Here is a 27,046-nt window from a genome sequence, read left to right on the forward strand (position 1 = left end):
TCTCTAAACTCTTTCTGGGCAGCACATCCTCTCGCCTGGGTGGGATATTCATCTTGATGTGGATAACACCTAAATTTCTATCTCCAACTCCAGCCTGTCTCTGAGTGGCAGGCCCCGAGTTCCAATTGCCCATTGGCACCTCTGCCTGAATAACACTGTGTCTACCTGCCTCATCCTTTCATTCAGAACTGCTCCATTCTGAGCTCTGCTGGACCAAGCCTAGAGGGGGAGTCAAGGAGGATGGAACTCCGAGTTCAAAGAACTTATTCTGCACACAGAAGAAAGTAGAAAGTAGGAGACTGTAGTCAAAAAGAGATTTTCGGGCTTCCCTGGTGGCGCAGTGGTTGAGAATCTGCCTGCCAAGGCAGGGGACACGGGTTCAAGCCCTGGTCTGGGAAGATTCCACATGCCGCGGAGCAACTGGGCCCGTGAGCCACAATTACTGAGCCTGCACGTCTGGAGCCTGTGTTCCGAAACAAGAGAGGCCGCGATAGTGAGAGGCCCGCGCACCGCGATGAAGAGTGGCCCCCACTTGCCACAACTAGAGAAAGCCCTTGCACAGAAACGAAGACCCAACACAGCCATAAATAAATAAATAAATAAATAAATTAAAAAAAAAAAAGAAAAGAGATTTTCAAGGATTTTGAAAGTAGAGCAGTTCTGGGTGATGATATGATCTTTGCTACTCAAAGGGTGGTCTATGGACCAGTGGCTTCAGCGTCACCTGGGAGACTGTAGAAATGAGGAGGTGTAGTGCTCTATCCCTCAGACCTGCTGAATCAGAATCTGCATTTGAACAAGATTTGCAGGTGAACTGTGTGCACAGTTCTGAGAAGCTTTGGCCTAGGGTATGTGCATGAGCGTGAATTGATGAAGTTCAGCGGAGATGAAATTCATCAAATAATGGCAGTCAGCGAACCAAGAGGCTACAATGTTCAATGAATGGATAATGTACAGGGAGATTGAAATGGTTCAGTACGAATGCAATAATGTGGGTGGAGAGGAAGAATGTGAGCTGACTGCCAACCTCCTTAATGCATTCATTATGCCTTGGGAGTGAGGGAGGGTCCTTGCGTCAGATGACAGTGATATTTGACAGGATTTTTGACGTCTTAGTTCTTTGAGAACAGAGCCTCTGATTAGGATTTTTCCCCTTTAAGTTCTGTGCCTCAGCTCTTAAAAAAGATATAGCAGATCCTTAAATAATGATGAATTGACTTTACCAGCAGTGGGCTTAAACAGATTAAGCCTTTTGGTCAATTTACATTTTTTTAAAAGGGAACCTGGAGCTAACTTAAACAATCTGGTATCCAATATCACCTTTTCTCCCCCCTCCTTTGATTATACTTTCCAGACAGTTAATTAAAAATGTGTTTGCTAGGGCAAACTTCTTCATTCTTTTTTTCTCTCTCTTGATGTGCATATAACATCTTGGAAATCCTATACATGTTAGAGAACTCATATTGATGCTCTATCCTTGGGTGTGAGTTTGGTCTTTAAGGAGGTGCCTTGCTTGATAGACAGATCAACACTGATGATGCAGGTACTGATTTGGAGCCAGGAGACTTGAGTTCCAGTCGCAGCTCTGTTCTTACTATCTGTGCAACGTTGAGTGAATCAGGCAACTATTACAGGCTTCAGCTTCTCATTTACACAATATGCTGGTTGGACTATATGAGCTCTAAATTCCCTTCGAGTTGTAAACTTGTGATTCTGTAATTCTTTTAGGCTGTTAAGAATGCCTGTGAGGTTAAAATGATGCATCTCCCTAAGATGTGTACCCAAGGGTCTCTCTTGTATTGTGGCCAATATATTTATGGAGCTCAGTGTCATTCTATCCATGATTCAAAATCATGATACATCTGCATCTAGAGTACTCTGCATAGTTCTGGTAACTTTCTTAAGAGAAACAAGTTTCCTCACATTAGTAGAATATGTTAGCCCTAAATGTTTTTAAAAAGAAATAGAGTATCTTTTAATTGCCCAAAGGAGTGAAACAATTTTTTTACGAAATAGACTTAAAAAGATCAATCTCTTTGAAATGTTGCACCATCCAACCTTGTGAGGACCATGGGGCATTTCTTGAAATCTGAAGACTTAACTGAATTCTCAATCTGTAGACCTGAAGGGATACTTTCAGGATAATGACAAGGAATGACTATTTTTCCTGGTAGTTAGTAAGCATATGAAACTCATTACTTGCATAGTTTCCAAAGGCTGTCTTAACATGGGTTCCAGAATGATTTAGTTCAGTTCATTATGCTGGATCCCAAATGGGATTCAGAGCGTGTTGATATTTTGGTGTGAGGCCCTATTCTTTAAAGTTGGTATTTGAGATATACAAATACCTTTAAAGAATTATTCGTTTAAAAATTAAAAATGAATTTAGTTCAATGATAGAAAACAGAACTGGACTGGACAAAACATGAATGTTGACCTTATGATTATGTATTTTCATATGTTCTTATAGAAGCTACTGTGGAAAGTTTTCCACAATTTTCCAGACTTGGGATATTCATTTAGGGAATTAATAAAGAAAATTTTTATTATGGGAAATTTTAAGTACATACAAAAATGGAGAGCACAGTATGTGAAACTCCGTGTCCTCATCACTCAGCTTCAATAATTAACCAAGTCAGTCTAATTTCATCTCTAACTTTTTTCCCACCCTTACCCCTAGGCCCTGGTAATTCTGAAGCAAATCTAAGGCATCCTCGTTTCATCTTAAGCATTTTAATATGTATCTCAAAGATAAGTTTATTATTTTATTTAAATAAAATTTATACACAATGAAATCCATAGTTCTTGATTGTGGTATTTGATCACCTCTGATAAATGTGTATGTCCATGCAACTACTACTCCTGTTAAGATATAGGAGATTGCATGACCACATGCAGTTTCCTCATGTCCCTTTCCAATCAGTTTCTACCCCCATAAGCAACCACTCTCCTCCCCCCACATCTTTAATGAGCTATAATTGACAAATAAAGTCACATAAATTTAAGGTGTACAACATAGTGATTTGCTATATGTATACATTGTGAAGTGATTACCACAATACGGTTAGTTAACACAATCACCTCATATAGTTACCTTTTCTATTTTTATTTTCTGGTGGTGAGAACATTTTAAGATTTACTCTCTTAGTAAATTACATGTATACAATACAGTATTGTTAACAATAGTCACCATGCTGTACATCAGAGCCCCAGAACTTATTCATCTTATAACTGAAAGTTTTTACCCTTTTACCAGCATCTCCCCATTTCTCCCACTCTCCAGCCTCTGGCAACCACCATTCAACTCTCTTTTTCTATGAATCTGACTTTTTTAGATTCCACACAGGTGAGATCATATAGTATTGTCTTTCTCTGTATGGCTTATTTTACTTAGCATAACGCCCTCCAGATTCATCCATGTTGTCACAAATGGCAGGATTTCCATATTTTTTTATGACTAAATTCTATCTGTCTCTCTCACACATTTTCTTTAATCATTCATCTGCCAGTGGACACAGTTGTTTCCATAGCTTGGCTATTGTGAGTAATGATGCCATGAACACAGAGTGCAGTTATGTCTTCCAGACACTGACTTCAGTTCCTTCAGATATATATCCAGAAGTGGGATTAATAGGTTTAATAGGCCTTTTTATTCACAGATGGGGCAAGGGCCACTTTAGCTGAGTCAGAAATCCTGATTCCCTTGATCTGAGCTGCTGGTTTAAGTATCTGCTTAACAGTTAGCGTGTTGCCTCACGTCCCCTCTCCTCTTTTCTTCTTCCATCTTCTGCCCTCTCGTTCCATCTCTAGGTGCGGGTTCTGTCCCTCCCTCATCTTCAAGTACATTGTTAGTCTTCTCTTTTATAGACCCTCACTGGTCTTTCCAGCCTACGTGCTCAACTTGTAGAACTCCCCAACTATTAGCCAGTTGGAAGCAGAAACCAGAGCACAAAGCTGTTTTACAACCTTAGCTGGCTGAACATATGTGCCAGTTGGATAGACGTCATAACTAGGCAAGCCTGGTTTGGACCCCTACTTGAGAACTTGCCCACCCAACATTTTCTGCAGTTTTGACCCCATCCACCGACAAAGATCTCTCGTTTCTGTTTAGGATGTTAGAGTGTCTCTTACAGGATAATAACAGTGTCCATCTATGAAGGTTTTGTAAGGACTAAACACAGTAGAACTTAAATTCTATTAAGTTCAGCTCCTAGAATATAGGATTTGTTCAATATCATAGTTAATACCTGGAAGTAAAGAGAACTGCTTGACTTTGTTCGATCTAGCATTTTGTAAACCTGTTTAACCATGATAGTGCTATTTCTAGAGCCATCTGTTAATATTTTAAGGAATGCTGCTGCTGTATGGAATGCAGCTTCGGAAACTCTGAATTAAGAATTGAACAAAATTAAGCTGCTGACTGTTCACAGTGAGTGAATAAACCAGTGCTGCTTGAACTGGGAGTTGGGCTTCTGGATCTTAACTCAGTCCTCACCACACCTTGAAACTGCTTGAATAAGAAGGAGAGGTTTCATTTTATGACACAAGACAGAAATGAAAAAAAAAAGTCATCCTTATACAAAGCCTAGACTTTTGTTTATCTCTTCCTTGTAATCACATCTCCAGGTGACTCAAGAAATTTAAGGAAAGCTATCTGAAGTTCTCAGGATCAGCTTTCAAGGATGTCGTCAAGGTGGATAAAGTAGAGTCTACATGCGTCTTCTGATTTTGGCCTTTCAGAAGGAGTGAGGCCAGAAATTGTCCCCCTGTGTTCCCCGGTCTCCATCTCACTCTGGCTTGGTCACCCCACTTGCAGTCTTGGGGCTGCCTCACCGTCCAGCAGAGTGAGCAGGGCACTTGCTGCCTGCCTCGGCCCTTCCCCTTGGGTTTGGTGTGTGTGTTTACCCACATCGACATTGTGCCCGACAGGAACATAGACCCCTGGAAAGAAGGCCAGCAAGTGTCCAGAGCAGTCTGTGGGGGTCGGGTCCCCAGGCTTTCCGGAGGCACATCTGGTCGGGCACTGGTGGGACATCAAGGCCAAGGACAGACTTTGCTCACCTGATCATCTGAAAGCCAGAGCCGATTATGTCATTAGGTATGTGCATTTCTCAACTAAGCCTTCAAGAGTGATAGGTGATGAGAAGCATCCTTATGTGACGTGTGTGTGGGACACATTCAAAGGGCACATGTATCAGATGACCGAGTTCCCTGTATGAGCGCTGGGAGAACTTTAAAAAGTCATTCTCATGCTTGTGCTCCACACCCACTAATTCCAGGAGTCCAGTTCCACGGAGTTCTCCTCCACCTCGTTTCTCGGGGCGGCTCTCCTGGCTGAGGCTGCCTCATGTAAGTGGATGCCGTCCACCAGCACCGCGGCACCTGCGCGCAGCCTGCAATGCTGTTCCCGTCATTAGAAGGGCAGTCGATTGCGGTAGCATGGGAGACACCTGAGGGGTCAGAACTTGACTGAATGATCTTCCCAGGACTGCTTTTGTTTAATGATCCGTTTTGTTTTAGGTGATGAGAGAGAGAAAAAAATTCTGCTTCTATTTGCATGCAGCCACACTTTAGGCTAGGAGACCCAAGTTAGTTTCCCAGTCTAGGGCATTACTATAGGGACAGAGCTGAGCCTGGGATGTAGACAGTCATCTGGGCAACTTAGGGCCCATCCCCACCCCAAAGAAGTCTGCCAGACGATATGGCAATTCTTCGGCCAAGCACAGGGCTGGACCCTGGCTCTCTCCCAGGTCTGCTGCCTGACTGTTGGCAAGCCACTTGCCCTTTGCATTTCCTCGGAGTTACTAGGATAAGGGTAAAAATTTTCAACTTCACTCTCCTCAAGGCTAAAATAAGTCACCAAGTGTGAATTCCATGAAGGTAGGCCCAGTATAGAAGAGCAGACATTGGGGTGTATGCCAGTAAGAGTGAGAACCCCTCTTGATGTTGAAGAATTGGTGACATCACTTGATTTATGGAAGTTCCTGCTGTTGTTACTCTATATTGTAGATTTTAAATTTTATGATTCAAAAGAAAAGGGAATGAAAACAGATAGGATCTATATTTTTATAGTATGGAGGTCATGTGTGCAGTGTTCATCAAATGCATAATGTCCTTTAACCTTCTGCCTCCCCATGCAGCATGGCCAGGCCACTTTCTTCTGCGTCTACCATCTCCAGTGTCCTAGAAGGGCAGGGCAAGGTTCATTTTCAGGGTCTTATTACTAGTCATTCAAGATGAAGCTGCCATTGTTTCTGCTGTGATAGGGAGAGGCAGGTCCTGGACCATCTCTCCTCTTATCTGCCTGCCATCAAAATGTCCTTGTCCCCGATCTCCCCTTTAACTGATGGGGACGTTAAGGGTCATGTCTTTTCAAAAGACTCTTGAGAAACACTGCCCCAAACCCTCTGCTTTCCTCATTTGCATTTGGAACCGTTGGTTTGTGGTGAGAAAGACAGAACCACCTTACGATATGCTTGAGTACATGTGAATACCTCAGTGAAGCCCTGGGATAGCCTAGCCTTGTGCTTAACTTTGGTAGCTTTCTCCCACTAGTCTCCATTTGAGAGCTTTACAGGCTTTTTCAGATATCCAGACGACCCTGGTGGTGAGATTACTGCCGGGTTGTCCACTCTTACTTTACAAGAACAGCTGAGGCATGTAGCATTCTCTGCTGTCTTGTTTGGAGCACAAGCATTGAGGAATTCACCTATGAATTTGTCTCCCCAAAGAGAAATGAGAAAGACTTTGCTCACCGTCACAGATAGGAGCCATGTCAGGAATGGCAACTCTTTACGCTCAGTTAAAAAAGAACTAGATTTCTTTTTTTTTTTTTAATTGAAGTATAGCTGATGTACAATATTATATAAGTTACTGGTGTACAATATAGTGGTTCATGATTTTTAAAGGTTATATGCCATTAATAGTTATTATAAAATACTGACTATATTCCCCACATTGTACAATGTATCTTTGTAGCTTATTTTATACCTAATTGTTTGTACCTCTTAATCCCCTATTCCTATATTGCTCCTCCCTCCTTCCCTCTCCCCACTGGTAGCCACTGGTTTGTTCTCTATATCTGTGAGTCAGCTTTGGAAAAGAACTAGATTTGTATTCAGCTTTTCCCATGATAGAGAATTAAAAAGAAACCACACTAACAAATAGACATGGCTGACAGGTGATATCAGGGAGAAAGGCCGAAGGCAAAAAATGGCTTTCTTTTATGTGGAATAGCTGCCACTGGCCAGCACCAGAGGACAAAATCAAGGGAACTGAGATGAAATGACGGGAGAGCATGCTTCCTTGTTCTGGGCAAACTCCCCAGAATGAGCGGAAGATGGTGAACGATTTCCATCTTGTTTGAAGGATAGACACTTTGATGCACAGCACAAATCATTATCATCCTGGAGCTGGTCCCTCATGGGGGTCGACTTCACCAGCTGCCTTGTGTGGAGTCCATCTACGCGCCAGTGGGGGGCGGCGGTGCTGTTTGGTGGAGACAAAACTCCTAGGGCTCACGAACTGTATTTGTTCTCTTAACTCTGGCATCGAGCAGGGGAATGGCTGCATTTAGGAATTTAACGAAGACTCATGACTAGTGACAGTAGGGAAGGGCTTTCCGGCTAGAAATGAGGCTTACTACTAGAACAGGTGGGTCAGAAGAGGGAACCCTGTTTTCTTCCTTTAGTGACCACCGCCTGATCTGTCAGGCAGGAGTTTGAGGTCCCAGTGTTGTTCTGGCCAGAGGCGGGGGGACGGACCAGATGACCTCGTTCCTTTCAGCCTGGGGGTCAGCGGAAAGTGTTCCAAAGGCAACTTAATACTCTGGATTTATTTTTCTCCCTCATTTTTTTTAAATTGGCACTTCCAATTTTCAGTGTCTATAATGTGCTAATGGGCTTTCCTCCCATTAAAAAACACGTGTGGATGTGAGAATGTTCTCCTCGAGAAAAGACGGTCTCTGGGGTTTTGCTTCTGGCTTGAGGTCCTATGAGGTAGGTGTTATGAAATGTCCCCCGCAGCGGGCTGGGGTGTGAGTGAACCTCAGTGGGGGCCAGCAGCTCTCCTGCTAATTTTGGCAGGAGAGGGAGACACTCAGCCACTTTGAGAGGAAAGAAGGTAAATTTTGTGATTCATTTGCAAACCCAGATAAAATGAGTTTTCGGACGCGGGCATGTATTGAGAGCCTATCTATTCTCTTCTACCATTAAGCCTGTTAGGACAGAAGTAATCCAAGTTCATGTTTTTCAGCCAGATAATTATTCTTCCCATCCTGATTGTAGAGGGGCAGCTCAGAGGGCATATCAAGAAGGAAGGAAGCTCAAGAGCCAGACAGGGGGTGGTGCTGGGACACGTGTCCAGTGCTTTGGGTGGCCAATGGCAGCGTGGTGGCCCAGGGTTAGGATTTTGAGAAGGAGGAGGGAGAGAGGTGGACAGGTGATGTCCAGCAGCTGGTACTTCACAGTCTAAGTAGGGGCTGTCTTAGGCTCCCTCAGAACAAGGACTATAGATGGAACAGCTCTCACTTACAGAATGCAGGGAGATGGCACGTGAGCAATGTCTTTAGGTTCTCAAAGTAAGGAGTGGATCAGACCAGGGCTTTTCAAAGGCATCTTATGTTTCCCATATTCCACGATCCTATGATGCTTCCCTCTGTAGCAGGGTGGTTTTTATACAATTATCAAAGGGAAGATTGATCTTTTGAAAAAATAGTTTTTATTGTGGCCTGAGGATTAAGTTACACAGCTAAAGTCCACTCATTAAAACTCATTAACTCATCGGCATGCTACTTTCTCAAGCCATGATGACTTCGTGTCCTAAGTGAAAATTTCATATTCCTCTGGAAAATTGAATTAGCATAGCACAATCAGCAGAAAATTATCTTTGACTAGTAGATTTTATTTCTACACCATTCTGCTTTGCCTAAAAAAATAATGACTCTGAGACTTAAGCTTGATGGCTAACAGTAAGAGCTAATGTCTACCATTTGCTTTCACAGTCCCAAGAACTGTTTTAGATGTTTTACATGCACTCGTTCACTTAATCCCCAGAAGAGCTCTATGAGATGAGTAGATACTAACCTCCCATTTAGTCGATAAGGAAATTGAAGACTAAAGAGATCAACTAACATGTCAGGGCCAGGATTAGACTTTGGGTCTAGCAGCTAACTGAGGGGTCTCCTGTAAACCATACTCTTCTGTCCTCTGCCTCTCCCAGAGGGTCAGTGGAATTGACTAGCTTGGGCTGCACCCATCGCAGTTGGGTGGAATTAAGGACGTGACTTTGTGGAAAAGAACTGTTTGGAATATGAAAGCATGAACAAGGAGGCTTAGTTTCCATTAAGTGTAAAGTGGGTCAGTAAGATATGTTGTAATAGTAAGTAGATCCCTTATTTTTTTGAACACTGCTATTAGGAATTAGAAGCTAAGCAGGATTCCTAGGTTTATAATTCTCTGTCTCTAGACAATAACAACAAAAGCTAACAGTGAGTGCTGACTTTTACATATTTTACGTCTATTAGTTCACTTAAACATGACAGCAACCTCTTGAGATAGGCACGAATATTTCCCTCGTTTTCCAGATGGGGAAAACTGAGACCCAGAGTGGTGCAAAAACACAGCCAGGAAGTGGCAGAGCTGGGTAGTGAGCCCAGGCTCTTTAACCATTATTCTAGCCTGCCTCTCAGCACTAGGCTTTGGCAATTCTGAAATATTTGCTCTTCTGATGCAAACAGGACTTACTGTCCTTCAGGGTTGGACGAGGCCAAGAAGAACTGGACGTTGAGCCATATCTTCTGTGAATGTTTGTGTATTTGAACCAGGTGGCTCTCTTCCTCCGGGGTCTCTTTCTAGGACTGGGGCAGGAATGCCTCTCTCAATGCCTCACCGTGGTTGTCTGTGGGATGCCCAATTCACTCTGCTGCATGGAATTCCATTCTTGATGCTTTCTTCTGAAATAAGGCGGCTAGAATTTGGGGGTACTCTTATACCTAATCTGTAAGCTACTAAGTGTTTCAAGATTGTATTTGCTCAGTTCATGTTCAATGAACGTTACAGTGGGTTTAAATGTGGTATCAGAACTTGCCAAATGGTGCTTATAGAAGGACACAAGGCTCAGAAGGATTAAGTGACTTCTCCAATTTCACATGAAGTTGTATGTTTCTGAGCACAAGGGCTATCTTACTTGAGCCAGGACTCAACTGAGATAAACCAAGGGCCTGTTTCCATTCTTCTCCTTGGAGCTTGGCAGGGACTGGAGGTAGGGAGTGGTCAGATGCCCTGGAACTACTCAGAACACAAATAGGAAAGAGAAACTGAGATGTTGATGCTGGTAGAGGAGAGGACAGAAATGCTGGGCAGGCAGGGATGGCAGCGTCCATTCCTCTTTGCCCCCTTTGTGCTCTACTAGGCGTTCAGTAGTATTGAATATGAATGAATGGATTCCTACTGTTTTTTTAGCCATGCTCCACATTCAGAGCATGGAGATCACAGGGGCTGGTGAAGATGGAGAAGACCTCAGGGGGAAGGTTGGACTCTAGTTGGCTTGAGGTAGAGAGCAGACGTGGGAAGAAGGAGGGCACGTGTGCAGAGGCATCTATGGGCAAAGGCTGATGCACCTGGAATACTTAACCTGGCCCACAGGTACAATGTTCTTGACTTCTGTAATATCTTGTCTGCTCTCCAAACTCCCAAACGGGGGAAGGGTTTTCCTGACTAAGCCAGTGCCAGGAAAATTGTGGCATGAGTCTTGTTAGCTACTCTTTTGCACACCTCTGCCGTCGCTTACGGGCCTCGAGTCTAACTTGGATTTGCCCGCATTATTCCCGAATGTGAGTCATTTGTTGTCCGGGCTCACCCAGCTGGGCTTTCCTTTCCAGGTTAACATGTTTGTTGAAGGATTCCACGATGCCATTCTCCTCTACGTCCTGGCTTTACATGAAGTACTCAGAGCTGGTTACAGTAAGAAGGATGGAGGGAAAATTATCCAGCAGACTTGGAACAGAACATTTGAAGGTGAGGTTTCAGTCTACAAGACAACAACACTCTGCAGCTGATCAAGCTGCTTCTTTCCTGGTTCTGTTTTTCTCTCTTACAACTTTGGGACCATGCCAGTGTCTTACTTTTCTCAGCAGTAGAAGAAGGATCATAAGTCAAGATCAACCCACTTCACAGGCTTGTTGTGAAAATTAAATGAGATAAAGCTTGTGAAAGAGTCCTACTGAAATAGGAAGTGCCTTGTCTCCTGATTACTAGACAACTCTAGGCTTCTTAAAATTAATTACAAGCCTCATTCACAGCAAATAATCAGTTTGTGAAGAGTTCTGTGATCAATTTTAAAAGGAATAATCCCAGATATACATTCCTCTTTTCAAAACTGGGAGGTTTGAGATGATAAGCAGGTCCATTTGAGCTCTCTGCTTATATTTTATTCTTTAAAATGGTGAATACTAGCTGTTGCTTAAGAACAGAGAAGTATAAGAACAACAACAACAAAAAAATGGCTCGTCATCTCATCACTCAAGCAATCTCCATTGACATTTAAACATTGTACAAGAATGAGACCATTCTTGGCTGGAAAATTTGAATGCTACAAAAATGTACAAAATGAAAAGTGAAAGTTTTCCCTTCACACCCTAGTCCCCTGTCCCCAGTGTAATCACTATTAACAATTTCCTATGATTCAGCCTAAAAATATTTTATGCCTTCTGCCAGCACATATGCATTTGTATATCTTATCTAAAAAATTTACACAAAAGGGTCATTCTGTGAATGCCATTCCTCATCTTAGCTTTTTCACTTGTATGTCAAGTAGAAGAATTTTCCATATGAACGCTCATAGATTCAGCACATTTTTAAATGATGGTTCCATAGTTTTCCACTGTTTGGCTGTACAAGTATTTCTTTAGCCAGTCTCCTATTGATGGACACTTCAGTTGCTTACAGTTTTTGCTATTATGCAAAATGCTATTATGATCTTACACATCTTGATGAATTTTTGTGAGTACATCCAATAGGGAACATGCTTAGTCATGGCCTATCTGGGTCCAAAAGTATGTTGGTACCTTTTAAAGTTCATTAGGTATTGCCAAATATCTTCCAGAAAGGTCTACCAGTCCATATTCTTGCTAACAGCATGTGGAGTGCTAGTTTCCTCTCACCTCCCCATCAGTCAAAAAAAAGAATGAACATGAGACTCAATATGAGAATGATCCAGCTGCTGGAGCCCTGTGGATATCAACTTCATATTCACTCATTCATTCATTCATCAGATATTCTTGAGCACTTACTATGTGCCAGGCACCAGTCAAGGTGCTGAGGATTCAGCAGTGAACTAAAGAAATTCCCTGCAATCAACTGAGCTTCCATGGTAGTAGGGGGAACTGGCGATAAATGAATAAATACACCACTTCAGGGGCTATAAAGTAAAGCAGGTTAGGGAGCTGGAAAGTGATGGGAGGGGTGTGGTAGGGCTGCTAATTTAAATAGAGTTGTCCGGGAAGGTCTTTCTGATAAGCGGTGGTTGAGTAGAGACCTCAGAGTAGTGAAAGAAATTATGTAGATGTTTGGGAGAGAATATTCCAGAGGCAGCAGCAAACACAGAGACCCTGAGTGTATCTGGCAGGAGAGTGCTGAGGGCCCCCGTAAGAGCAAGGAGGCCAGTGTGGCTGAAGCAGTATGTGAGCCGCAGTGTGATGGTAGCCAGAGTCAGAGAGGTAGAGGGGCCAGATCCTGTGGGCCTGGAAGCTGCACTGAGGACCTTGGGTTTCCACCTGAGTGAGATGGAAAGCCACCAGAGGGTGTCGAGGGACAGGATCTGTATTGAGTCTTTTTTAGATGGGGGCTTTCTGGGGGCTGAGGAAAATAAACTGTAGTATGCTGGTGGGTATCATCTGAGGACCACTGCCATACAGGTCACTGACCAGAGGTCAGGAAACCCACAACCTAGCCACTGGCTGTGACCTCAGTCCTTTGGGCTTCTTCTTTGTCATCAATACTAAGGGGGTTGGACTAGCTGATGACTGACAAAGACCCTTTCAGTTCTGCATCATGCCAACTCATCCTTTGAGCCCTTTAATGCACTGGGGCTATGCCTACATGTATTTATCAAGGCTAGATTTGGGGCACATATTTTTTTTTTTTTCCCTTGGGACTCCCATCCACTCCACTGCCTCGTCTTGCCCTTGGTTATTAGAAAGGGTAGGATGGTACAGAGAGGTCAAGTTCCAGCGAGAATTGTCTGGGCAGCAGCTATGGTGACATTTGGTGCATTTCATTTCTCCTTGGTGGTTTCAGTGGATGCCACATCTTACTCAAAACTAGAGTGACATCTGCTTTAACTTTGGACAGATTGTAGGACATGAACGAATAAAATAAGCCTCCAGGATTATCTTGCTCAACCTCTGACTGCTTCAGCTGAGGAGTTGGAATCAAATAGGATAAGTCGGGGGCATATTAGGACTGAGTCAAATTTCCCAGAAGTTGTGTCCTGTGCACTGAGAAACCGGCATGTGTGGACACGACCTTGGTAGGCCACATCCTGTTCCTAGTTACTCCTCACTACACGATGTGGTCATTTGCTCTTGGTCATCTGAGGGATGTTGTTAAGGGAAGGGCAGGTGCCCACAATGGCTGAAACTCAGTTTTGTTTAGAGGGCATGGACTAAATTTTCCCATAGGCCAACCTGATGCTTCCATTCTAGGGCTGGGTCTACACAGGCAATACGAAATGAGTCCCAAAACAATCAACTGTATAGTTCAGTCTAAACTTAGAATCTCATTTGTCCAAATGTAAAGATAATTGAAGCCAAGGTAAGTTTTGACCTTGAATTGTTTGAAGAGCCCATTTTATTTGCTAAACAATGATCAATCTGAGGGTAGTCCCCAAAAGAACTATAAAAAAAAATCCCCAACTGTTCTAAAATTAAAAACAATTTAAATTTTAATGGTCACTGTAAGTGACCATAAAGTTGTCAAGGGAAAAATACTCTGGACGTTATTTGACAGATTTGGATTTTATTACCGTGAAACCTATGACCAAATCTCAAGGCTTTCAATAAATGGCCTGGGAAGGCTGAATTTCCTCTCTGTGTGAGAGGTCAGAGTGACAAGGTAAATAGGACTGTGGCTCAAACCTTGAGCTCTGCTACAGGCCAATAGAAATGAGGGTGGAAAGTCTCATTACTTATGTACAGGAAAATTCTGCTGTCAGCCTGACGATCTCACCTTATGTACAATATGCTCAGGTGAAGTTTCACTTGCTGATTGGCCACCCTGAGGGTTCACACTCCATTTCTTGGCAGAATTGTAATAGCTTAAAGTGTAATGAGGTCTTGGATTACTAGGGCCACCTTGCCTTATAAAATACTCTGCAAAACACGTAGCAGAACACACCATCATAAACACCTCTGAACAGAATGGCATATGGTTTTGGACAGCCAATATGTTTGGAGATAAATGTATATATATTTAAATGACATTAATTACTTAAAAGTTGTTTAGACTGTCAAGGATAAGCTAGCTTGAGATAGGTGTATCCTTTGTAATCAGTCTATGTTAAGAAGACAAAGAAATCAAGATGAATAGTAGCTCCATTCCATTTCCGGCAAAGTAGACCAAAGTCTGGAAAAATCAGTGGGCCTTCAAACAGCAACCCAGAGGACAGTAAACCCAAATACTTGCCCTCTCCAAACCACACTAGAGGATGGAGCTTTCCCTTGGGATCCCTTTTCCCAGACATTCATTTTACTTCCGGAGAGAACCACATCAGTAGAGGTGCCAATTAAGAATTACACTGAACTTTGCCACAGTTTAAATTGAAAGAAAACAAATACTTAGAATGTGGCTGACATATAAATTCTCTTAGTTAATGAAAATTGCAATATAGACATATTAATATCAACTAATAGTATATACGTATTTGCTTTTATTGATTAGCTGCTGTAAGCCACCATTGCTAACCAAAGTAAATCCAAATCCTTTGTGTGGCACTCAAGGCCCTCCATGCTCTGGCCACCCTGTTCCAGCTGTTCCAGCTTTACATCTCACCGTTCCCTTCCATACACATGGGCCACCTCCCCCAAAAGCTCACCATCCCTTGGGTACCTTTCAGCTTTGTGTCTCTGTAAATACTAACAGGGCTGCCTTTCTGCCTAGAACACTCCCACACTCTGCTGGCTGCTTGTCCGAATCAGAGGCTTCACCAACATTCCTATAAAAGACCTGCTCTTTTACTGAGTCGTCCAGGAGTCTCCAGCTAGATGTGCCAGCTCCTTCTCTGAGTGCTGTGGGCATAGTCAGATGTCCTCTCCCAGATTCCAGGCATAGCGATAGAAGTAATAACAAAATAAGAAGATGACCAACTTCTCTTAAACCCATGTTGAAAGTACTTTACCTCTTTTAGCTCACTTAATCTTTTCAGCAGCCTCTTGGCAGGGAGGTACTATTTTGCCTCCTTTACAGCCCTGGAGACTGAGGCTCAGTGGGCTAAATCCTTGCCCAAGGTCATAGGCTAGGAAATGTGAAAGCTGGGACTCAGATGCAGGCAGTTGGATTCCAGCGCCACCAAAATAAACCCCTTGTCCAGGCTGCCTCTCTCTTGAGCAGACACTGTGTCCAGATCATCTTTGCCTTAGCATTAAATTCAGCCCCTAGTTATCACTGGGTAAACAATGAATGCTTTATTGTATCTATATGAGGTGATGAATGTTAAACTCATTTCACAGTATCTGTAAGTCAAACCTTTATGCTGTACACTTGACACTCACACAGTGAGATATGTCAGTTACATCTCCATTAAACTGGAAGACAAAAACAAAACGCCCCAAGCAATGAACACAAGTGCGATAAAACTCGATCGTCTTTGCTCTTGGCTCCCATGACCTGCGAAGCAGGCCCTTTGCTCTCCTGGGCGTCCAAGGAGCCCATAGGCAAGCACATTCACTGAGTCCTGGGCCTGGAATGGGTCTTCTTTTATAATGTTTGCCCAGTGATAATGTGAACCCATGACAAGTCTAGGAACTGTACTACAACTCCACTTCTCGCTCTGCATTTTTCAAAAAAATGAATACAAAACTCTGGGATAAGCATACTACTTTCAGGATTAGCCTTAATCTTTTTTTTTTCTTTAACATATTCCCCAAAGAAGGTCATTTGTTTCTTTTTCTTTTCATTTTTAAATGGAGAAATGTTAAGAATTTAGGAATGCAGACACAGATGAAATTACAATGTCTTTTCAAATGCCAACAAAAATGCTCCGAGTTTGATGAGATTCCCTGTGGCATGAGTTTGTTTAAAAAAAGTCCCGTCAATTCATTTTCTTGTTTTTGTTGGCGGACAGAGGCATTTTAAGTAACCAACTGGGTTCTTTACATCTCATCCTCTAGGTATTGCCGGGCAGGTGTCCATAGATGCCAACGGAGACCGGTACGGGGATTTCTCCGTGATTGCCATGACCGACACGGAAGCGGGCACGCAGGAGGTAAGCAAACAGGACTTCTGCCACAGCCGCTCCTCTGCTTGTTGAGATTCCAAGGAATGTATTTGTCCTGGTGTCCAAATAGCTGCCCCCAAAGCAGCCTCCAAATAAAAATGAGCTGAACACAGGGCGTTTCCAAGAGAGGGCTTCCTTCTGGTTGAGGGTATCAGGGAAGACTTCAGGAAATGGTTCCACGTTTATCCTAAGTGGGGAAATCCTACCTTTCAAAAGTGGCCAAGAATCACAACTCAGTCCTAAGATGCAGGACAGCATCAACAGCTGAGAGATGTAAAGTGAAATTGTGTATTTATTTCCTCCCTAAAAATTTGAAAAAAAAATTGTTTTTGGCAGGGGGTGTGTACAAACTGGACATGCATTAGTATTGCAAAAGATGATGGAGTTTCAGGATAGCATCACGAAGAGAAAAGGGGGCCCTGGACACCAAGAGGAGTTTCTGATACTTCCTGGGGTGCAAGCTCTTTGCCTCCGCTTCCTTGGCTGTAATGAGGAAATCATAATCTCTCCCTTGCTGATCTCACATGGCGATCATGAGCACCAGATAAAATGGAACCTAGAAAAGTACTATATAAACTTTACATGATAAATCTATAAATAAAGATGATAGGAATATGCAGTGTTTCAGGTCACATAAGCTGCTCCCTCTCTGCTTCTCTGAAGGCTCTCACCCAGAGTTGACGCTCCTGTCACACTTCATGTGACCCTGCATAAAGGACTGGCTCTTTTTCTCTTAGTCCACACATACTTGACCTTTGTGGGAGGGGCTGAGCCGGCAGGACCCGCACTTGCTGCATTTACTGCACGGTTTTTTACTCTTTGATGGTCTGAGTCTCGTGTATATTCGAGTCTCCCCCTCTATAAAAGGTGGATAGTAACAGTCTATTATAGATAGGGCTGTGGTGAGGATTCAGGAGTGCATGTGTGTAAAGTACTTGGTATGTGCTCAGGACATGCCAGTGATTGTTAGTTTGGCGATTATCTAGAATTCTTTTCATTCTGACATGAAATGGGCTATGAGAGCTTGCTGGGCCTCCTTCAGGAGAGAGAGGGGGAGGGAGTGTCACAGGCCGCTCAGGAGCAGGGTGCTGGTGCCCAGACAAAAGGGAAACGGATCCCGAGAAGCTGGGTGCGAGGGTACTTCTAGGTCAGGGCTCAGGGAGCTGATGAAAGGGCTGTTGAACCAGAAACTGAGCGTGAACCTTGAACTGACCCATAAAAGAATACTAATTTTTTTCAGGGGCCACAGGAACTAACTGAAAAGGAGTTCAGCTTGGAAGTGGGGTATAAATAGGGTAAATTCATCAGAGAGGAGAATGTAACCCCCGAAGTCAGGATGCGGAATAATTTTGCAACCAGAGGAGGGTGAAGTGGGCAGTTCCTAAAGACCCTCTTTAATGCTTGAACTAGATGCCAAGCTCATTAAGTGGTGTGAGGCCCACTTAGCCTGGGACCCTTAAGATGGGTCCTGACCTCACTCATCCCTGAAAGGAACTGGGGTCTGACAGATGGCTGACCATGTGGGCTGCTCTGTGGCAAGTGGGAGGAGCAGCCCCCTCTCCCGTGAGCAAGGGAAAAGCCGTGCCTTCCCTGCTTATTGCTTTCTGTATAACCACCTTCCCTGCCATGCGGAGCCTGCTCTCCATAAATTACGCTCACCTTAGGAGCGCTGTTGGCGCTTGCAAATCTTGACTTACAAAGTCCTCAGAAACACACCATCGTAGTCAGTGTGAAGGACAGGGGAGCCCACTCTGTGCCTCCTTTGGAACCGGATAACTTTGACCTTTCAGTGTGTATATGTATATATTTTTTGTCTTTATATAGGTTATTGGTGATTACTTTGGAAAAGAAGGTCGTTTTGAGATGCGGCCGAACGTCAAATACCCTTGGGGGCCTTTAAAGCTGAGAATAGATGAAACCAGGATGGTGGAGCACTCAAGCAGCTCTCCTTGCAAAGCATGTAAGTGTAGAGACTTAATTCGCTCTGTGTTTCATCATCTATGGTATCAGTATAATGCAGGGGTCATGCCCTGAAAGTGCAGATTCCTGTTTCTGATGTGGTAAAACCCATGGGAACAATTCACAAACTGGCATCCGCCTAAAGCAGAGGCTTCAGCAGAGCCTTCTTCCCTTCCATCCTTTTCCAAAATGGTAGAAGGCATCTCCCTATTTTTACATCTCTTACTATAATTTCTTAGTATTTGAGGTTTACACTTTTAGGGAAGATCAAAATATCAAATACTAAATGTCACTCACTTATTCATCTCTAGTTTCAAAGTTTGTATTTATCCTCTTACCCCTCAGAACCAGTGTTCCCTTAGGCACCTGAAAATTTACAAATTGGCAAATAAGTGTGAAATCTGTTATTTATGAGCAGCTTTGTTATAAATATAGAAGCAAGTGGAGGGTCTCATAAGGAGCTTAAAAGTAGGAAAATGGTTGGAAATCATTGCTTTAGCGAGACCCTTTGATAAGCTATTGAGGGAGGGCAAAGTGAGTATAGACCTTTCAGGGAATCTGTTCACTTTAGGCTAACGTATGTGTGCTCCTTATGTTTTGGGAACAGTCTTTAAACTATGAGGTATTTGTGTATATGCAATAATTATGGGAAAGCATAAGGCAGAAATATGTTAAGAACACAGTCTCTGGAGTTATTGGGCCTGGATTTGGAATCCCACCGTTGTCACTTACTGGTTTTGTGAACCCAGGAGCGTTCCTTCCATTTCTTTAAGCCTCAGTTTTCTCATATGTAAAATGAAAGAAATGTACCCCACTCTTAGGACTGCTTTGAGGATTAAACACGAATGCATATAAGACTGTGTCCTAAACTCTTCCTACACAAGCTAGCTATTTATCATTTTTATATAATAACTGGGACACTACTGAACTTGATTGTTTCAAACTGTTACATTTTCACAAAGCTATATAAGACATTTTGACATGAAACTCTGGCTTTGGTGAAAGAACATCTAAAAACAGAACATTAACCCAATGAATTTTTTCACCAAATCTTCCAGCACTTGGAAGTGTCACCATCCAAGTGACACTGAAATTGAGAAGAGCCCGCTCAGTCCCATGGTCCGCATGGTTGTCTTCTCTGACTGTAAACTCAAAAGAGTGTGGCTAGATCTGAGAACTTCAGTTTCCAGTTTTCTTCAAATCCTCCTTGAACCTGCTTTATTCCCACTGTGCTCACTTTTTTTTTTTTTGTAACAGTCATTCATCTAGTATTTTCTTAAGTGCTTTTTAAGCTTTGCACTTGGTTAAAAACCCCAAAACCCAAAACCAAACCGCAACCACCACTGCCACAACAACGAAGAGGATCCCCTAGAAAATAGTTCTGAAAAAGAAAGGAAAATTGGAAAATTTGCCCCAAGTGGGAAATTGAGAAATACCTTCCAATGAATGAAAGTTTTCAATGAATGAAACGTCAGAATGAGGGATTTCTAGCTATTTCTCAAAATGAACTCAGATTATCTCTGTTTCTTTTTCAAGCAGGTGGCCTAGAAGAGTCAGCGGTGACAGGAATTGTTGTGGGAGCTTTACTAGGAGCTGGTTTGCTAATGGCCTTCTACTTTTTCAGGTTAGGACCACTTTATAAAGTTTTAAAATTCACTCCCCTTAACTGCCTTTGCCACTTGCCTTTGAACGATCCTCCTTGTGACCTGTGCCTATCTTGCTTTTACCCAAAAAGCATGTGGTGAGAAGAACTGAGCCATTCCTTTGGTGTGACGCTGGTTTGGTGGTCAGTGGGTTAGCATACCAGGCAGTGGGTCAGGGTTTCTATTGCCTCCCCCTATGGGCACAGAGCCACTGCTGTCCTTGGCTCACAAATATTCTGACCCAATTCCTACCACCCACCACATGCGTAAGTGGAGAGGGAATCTGGACAAAGGGAGAATCAACTTCCCCAGTCTCAGGCTTCCTCCAGTTTAGAAACAGGTGCTGGGCTCACCTACTGTAGAGGACATAGTGGCTCCAAGCAGTCTATGCTCTCAGGACGTCTGTGCTCAGTATTTGAGAACCCGCATGCTTAGTGACCACTGTGGTTAAGCACCGAGTCTTGTAAAGTTGTAATATTTATGTGTGTTCAAGATACCGATAGTTTTGCATCTTGAGACCAGTTCATTCCTTTGCAATCTTTGGTGGTTGAATTTGTGGCTTATTCTTAAGTCAGTGGACCATGATTTTTTTCATTTCTGCCTGGAACTGTAACTCCGGGTGTATGTGACTCTTTGTGGGGACAATTGTATTCCTGTACGCTTCATCTGATCTTTATCTAGGGCATATCCTGGGAGCTGGGGAGAGCTTCTGTGGCAGAATAGACAAGACTTAACCCACGAGGCACACAGGAAGAAGGGGAAGGCTTGTTCTATGGCATCTGGGAAAGCAGGCCAATTTTCCTCCTTGAATAAGGGCACAATGCCTTAGGGCACACTACTTTAATCTTTGACCAGGGTTTCATATTGTGTCACTTCTCATTTATTAACCCAAACCCAGATGTCCCTTGAGGGCATTCTTTGTAAGAGAAACCATAGTATTTTGTAGCCAAGCGAGGTTTTATTACTACATTCACTTTCCCTTTACCCAGGAAGAAATACAGAATAACCATTGAGAGGCGAAACCAGCAAGAAGAAAGCAACGTTGGAAAACATCGGGAGTTACGGGAAGATTCCATCAGATCCCATTTTTCGGTGGCTTAAAAGGAAGCCTATTCTTTTGGCTTGAGATTCTTTAAGGAGATAAATGGGATGAAAGACATCAATGGAACAGAAGGGGCGCTCTTGAAAAACTCTTTCTTTTAAGCAGTTAGTCATTTTGTTGTAAAATTTCTTTAGAAGCTCAGGAACTGTAATTAATCACCGTATGCCTCCCGGCCTTTCATCTCATGACAAACAAATATAAGAATATAAGGTCACTTTGTTAAATGTTCATACTGTTTCAAGGGCACATGATCAGATTTATGTTTTGAAGGTCTGATGTCTTCATATCTTGATGGCTTTTGGGGGGATTTTATGCAAGGCTATAAAATGTGTTTTTCTTAAATGAAATGTTTTATAGCTAGAATAAAATAATTTTTACAAGTAGAATATTCTTGAAAAGAATTTAACCCCAAGAAGAAGAAAACGTAATGAAAAATCTCAAGGTAGGAAATACATCATTCCTTTCTCTAGTGCTGGTGGACAGATCTGAGGTTGAAAACTGCTCTGTCCGATGTATACATTCAGGTCCTGACTTCATATCTCGAAAAAGAATCCCCCTCTGCCCCCTGTCTCCTTCAGCATCTCATAAAAGCTACTCTGGAAAGTTGTAACTATTAATAAGTTAAGAGGATTTATACAAGAAAAGCAAATCTAAGATGTTTCATTTTTTAATATAAAAAAGCCCTATTTCACACTAACACTTTATTTTTAAGTATTTTAATCTTATATTTTACTATTAGAAAATGTGTCTATTTTTTCATTTTGAAGATTAAATTTCACTTATATTTTAAAAGCATGGGTAAAGTGTACAACAAACCAATAATGATGAAAGATGCCTCTCTTTTTCTCCCTGTTTTCCTCTTCCCCGTGGCTGTAGCCCAATACGAATTGCTGCTTTAATTACAGAGATCTGGAAATGTATTCAGATTATAGACTCTACAGGAATACATCAATTTACCTGTTTTAAATGCAACTTGTTTTAGGGATAGACTCCTTCCAGTTCTGGCCAATGATGAGTATCAAGACCAAGGATGAAATCTAATAGAATTAAGTCAGGTTTTATAAAAGGGAGGCGGTCCTTTTTTCTCAAGAAGAACTTTATAGAGTTAGAACTTGACAGTAAGCATAGAAACGACACAATAAATGACATTTTACTAAAATTCACAATGATGATTTTGGTTAAAAGAGGGAATCTAAATAGCTACTATATTCCCTTTTAGTAAACTCCAGAGAGCCTCGCAGTCGTCCACTAATAACCCATGTAACAGGGGTAGGGATATGAGGAATTTGGACAGGGTTGAATAAGTATATACCAAACCTCTACTTTGTGCCTAGTTCTCTGCTCATAGGTTTAAACTCAGGTTGCTGCTTTCATGTATAATTTGTGGAGAATATAGACAGTGAGGGAAGAATGGGAAGTTGCCAGATCAGTGTACCACCTTATCATGACGTCGCAAGGGTCTTTCCTCAATAATGTTTTGAGCAGCTGTAAAATAGTTTTAAAAATTATCTTAATGTCTGGAAAAGACCATCTATAGGAGGAAAATAGGGCAGTTTAAGAAAATAGGGGAATCCCGGAATTGGAGCAATTCCTAGGTAGTGATGGAGGCTGTGGCTCACGCTGGTAATGGTGGAAGTGAGGCAGGGCGAGTGAGAGCCGCGTGTCCTGGAAGTTGGCCTGAGCTTGCTTCCCTGGAGGCGTCCGCCACTCCTACTTCAGCCAGTCAAAGTGAATGGATTATTTCTGCGTGAGGCACATTTCCCCTCCATTGTTTAAGAATGGAACGCAGGGCTTCCCTGGTGGCGCGGTGGTTGAGAATCTGCCTGCCAATGCAGGGGACACGGGTTCGAGCCCTGGTCTGGGAGGATCCCACATGCCGCGGAGCAACTAGGCCCGTGAGCCACAATTACTGAGCCTGCGCGTCTGGAGGCTGTGCTCCGCAACAAGAGAGGCCGCGATAATGAGAGGCCCGCGCACCGCGATGAAGAGTGGCCCCCACTTGCCGCAACTAGAGAAAGCCCTCGCACAGAAACGAAGACCCAACACAGCCATAAATAAATAAACAAATAAATAAAATTAAAAAAAAAAAAGAATGGAATGCAGGCAGTTGGAGAACATGATAAAAGAATGAACTCTGATCAACTCAAAGAACTATGTTGCAGTTCTCCATGCTGGGCGTGAATGAAAAATTGCTGAATTCAAAACAGGATGGAAAAAGAAGGCAAGAGAGGCCAGCTCCAGAAATTCTGACACAGGAAGACAGTTTGGGAAGTAAAATCCAGGAAAGCGACGCGTGTAACATCTCAGGACTCCTCAACGTGAAAACAGAATGGAAGAGTTGCATCCATCTTATTTTTGAGAGTTGAGAGACTATTTCTCTCTCATTTATGTTTTTCAGTGATGTTTTCCATGTATTTTAGAGATACTCATTCTCTATTATCTTGTGTTTGTAAAAAACATTAAAAATTTGAGCCTATGTGCTTATTACAGGGAAAAAACACTCTTACCTGGCTGCAGTCTTTGGGTAGAAACATTTCTAACCTTTCTAGAATTTATATAAGGGCTGTTAACGCTAACCTTTTTAAAGCAAATATCTTTTATTTCTACTTCAGGTAGAGGAATAGTTCTAAACTTAATATTATATTCCCAGGTAAAATCTTAAAAATTTTAAGTGAGAATTTAGTCTTTTAAAAATGGTAGAGCAAATCATGAGGTTTCTGATATGTGGACGCCATTCTCTTCCAATCTTAAAGCGATTCTAGGGTTCTTAAGATTGTTTATTTACATGTCTGTTTTCTATCCTTTCTTCCTTGAAATTGTCGCATGAGTTACAAAACTCTATTAAGTTTTGAAAGCTCCCTTAAGTTGGGAAACCTTTGCTAAAAGTGTAGGTGTTTGGCCCAAGGTTACCCTGGGTTAAGACTTCTGGAGATTATAACTCGGGATTGAAATTCTTAACTGCTAACATGTTTGACAACTAGTTATTCATGTGGCAACTTCGCCAGTAGCCACATATCATATGGTAAAATAAATAGGACTTTAGTTCTTAAATCGTTCTATAAATTATTATCCTGAAATCCAGGGCGTTCAGATTTCAAAAGGGATACTTTATCAGTATTTTCTTATCTGGCGAAACATAAGCTGACATTGATACAGGTCAGAATGAGTATATATTTTTGTGTGTATACTCTTGGTGTTGGAAATAAGTATAGGTTTTTATGGTCATCATCATCATCTTAGATCTTTTCTTTTCTGGACTCAGAAATAAAAGCTTTCTCTAAGTGATCACTTCTATCCAGGAAGAACTTTCTGTGTAGAGTGTGGAGCTTTCCCCAGAATGACCACAGGTTCCACAAGGAAGTCCCTGTAAGCACTACATTTCTTGGAAGAACCATCAGCTTGTCCTTTCCTGAACTGCAGACATGGTTCCACAGGCTTTAAAATGGTTCTTTACACTTCAGAAGCTATATTTAATGGAGGAAGGGGAGAAAGGTATGGAAAGTTAATGCCTCCTTTTCTCTTCTTCCTTAAATTCAGTCTTTTGCTTTGGAATGTCAGGCACTTCTCCCTATTCACATGCTCCTGGTGTCATTCACTTATTCAAGGCACCTGTGCCCTTTGCTCCCCTAATTGACCACTTTCCTTCTGGTTGCCGCTGATTTGGGGAGTGTGAGATTTGTTGTTGACCGTGAAAGTAAGGCCATTGTATAGACCTTATACAGCCAGAGACAGGAATTCAGAGTAGGTCCAGTGGGCTTACCACCTTCTTGTGAGCGAGCATAAAGTAGCTGTTTGTGGAAGTCTCTTAGGAGACCAAATAGAATATTATGCCACTGGTATTAAGGGAGTGTTTATAAACTGAAAGGAAGACATACCTATGTTTCTTGGGACACAAAGCATTCAGATCCTGAGTGGATGCAGTCATAAAGCCAAACAACAACCAAAATCAGGTCCCTCGGTCTACATTTCATGGGTTTTGTTTAGTTACGCCGTGTGGTTCAGTGCTTCATAAGGAAGCTGAAGATGAGCTGAGTTTCTTCTTCAGTAGAAAAAATGGAAACTAATAACGTGGCTTATGTTTTGGGGGCAGTGCGGAAGCACAGAGAATGAGATGGTGCTATTCAGAGGAATCTGTTTCTTTTTCAGTGATCTTTAGAACTACAGAATGACCTAGAATTTAGTTCCTCTTCAGTGAGAAGCTTGGGACACACCCAGCAAGAAGAATCAGGATCAAGCTCTTCCGAAAGAAACAGAAGAGGGTAGTGTTGCCAGCTGCCAGCATCTTTGCCACCCTTCCCCCCACCCCCCATCCACTGCCCACCATGGCTCCAAAGATGCATCAGCATCGTGCCCACGCAGGTAGCAGCTTGCGAGTAGAGCCTCCATGCTTCCTCAGGGGGAAAGAAGACAACGTGCTGGCTGTAAGAATGTAGCTGGCTTTTGATCAGAACCCTCACCTAACTTGACCACGTGCTCCCAGGGCAGTTCAAGCCTCTGATGTGCATATACTCCAACAAACCTGGCTTCGGTTTGCAGCATGTAGAGCTTGCAGGTGTGCCCCCATAGCTAGACTCCAGGATTAAATCGCCTTTCAAAAGGTGCTGGATTGGAGTTTGTTCAAATTTCTCATTAACCACTAATGTTAATTCATACCAAAGGCAAAGCAATTCTAAACCAGCTGATGCTGTTAATGTGCATATTCTAAGCCACTTCAAGCACAGTGAAAGGGTTTCAGTGGGAGCTGAGTCTCAGAAGTAAAAATCCGTATGTTACAATAGCTCTTTGATGTATCAGGTGTGGGATGATGCCTAGGGGACATATTTGAACAAGCAGAATTAAGAGTTAGCAAAAGTGCTGCATTGCTTTGATTCACATGTTTAAAGACCTAAATTTCTACGTGCAAGGAATAAAGGGCCCATTCACCAGGGTAAGTCACAACATAGACTACCAAAGTGCTTTCTATTTGCTAGGAGAACAAAGCTGTCATAGCACATAATAATTGCACAGAGAAGGTTGAGAAAGAGGAAAATTTGGATTTTGAGACAGGATGTCCTATTTATTATTCAATGCCAAGATCTTAAAATGTTCAGTGTGGTGTGTCTTACAAGACAGCAATGAGGTGCCCGTAACAGCCTGGAGATGCTGTGAGTTTGCACATCTTTCTGCTGGGTCCTGGGAATCTGAGCTTTGTTCCCTGTGCATGGTGCATAATTGAATCCAAGAGGACACAGAACAGACACGTGGGGGATTACTTCTGCAGCCCTTGTCTTCTGGGCCATATTATTCACTGATAATTTACATATAGGACTACCGAACAATACATACGTACCATGAGTCTGGTAGAAAAGTAAAAGTAAAAGCTGACAACTACATACAGTTTATTATTCTAATGTAAGTAGAACTATCTGCATATAATGTGATTTAATTTATTGTTGTTTTGTGTAGAAAACGAGAATTAATGACTGTGGATATAACCCCTGTTTTGTATAATATATTTTATTTCTGGTGCAGATTGGTCATTTAAGATATCTTCATTTGGTGTTTGGATATAAATGTGTATGTGTTCTTGTAAATGTTTCTGTTAAGCAAGAATGCCACATGCTCACAGTATAACAATGTGTTCTCATTAAAAAAATACATCCCACAGAAACCTTTTCCTGTTTTTAATTCAACCAACATACACTGCACATATCCATATTCTCCGAGGACTTTCTGTTCTCCTAGGACCAGTTTAAGTAAAAGATTAATTAGCAGATGTGATGAATTGTGCTGTCTGAATGGTACCCATGAAAGAACTCAAGAATTTCTTCCCAGGAAAGGGAAATTTGCAGAAATAAGAAAAGAATATATT

The 27,046-nt window shown here is 42.3% G+C and overlaps 1 protein-coding gene across 4 annotated transcripts in view; it reads left to right on the plus strand.

Moving 5' to 3' along the window:
• NPR3 (natriuretic peptide receptor 3) overlaps positions 1-26,834 on the plus strand; it is a 75,894-nt gene extending 49,060 nt beyond the window's left edge. Inside the window, exons 4-8 of one of the 4 annotated variants that reach the window (XM_068535207.1) lie at positions 10,880-11,015; positions 16,385-16,479; positions 18,316-18,451; positions 19,990-20,074; positions 25,342-26,834. In XM_068535207.1, coding sequence (XP_068391308.1) covers positions 10,880-11,015; positions 16,385-16,479; positions 18,316-18,451; positions 19,990-20,074; positions 25,342-25,351 — 462 coding nt within the window. In that variant the 3' untranslated portion in view covers positions 25,352-26,834. Of the gene's footprint in view, positions 1-10,879; positions 11,016-16,384; positions 16,480-18,315; positions 18,452-19,986; positions 20,075-21,082; positions 21,582-25,341 lie in introns of those variants that run through there. The other 3 variants (XM_068535206.1, XM_068535205.1, XM_068535204.1) reach the window with 3 other exon arrangements.
• The last annotated feature ends 212 nt before the right edge of the window (positions 26,835-27,046 follow it).

The sequence above is a fragment of the Eschrichtius robustus genome, chromosome 2 (assembly GCF_028021215.1).
Source record: "Eschrichtius robustus isolate mEscRob2 chromosome 2, mEscRob2.pri, whole genome shotgun sequence".
Lineage (NCBI taxonomy): Eukaryota > Metazoa > Chordata > Mammalia > Artiodactyla > Eschrichtiidae > Eschrichtius > Eschrichtius robustus.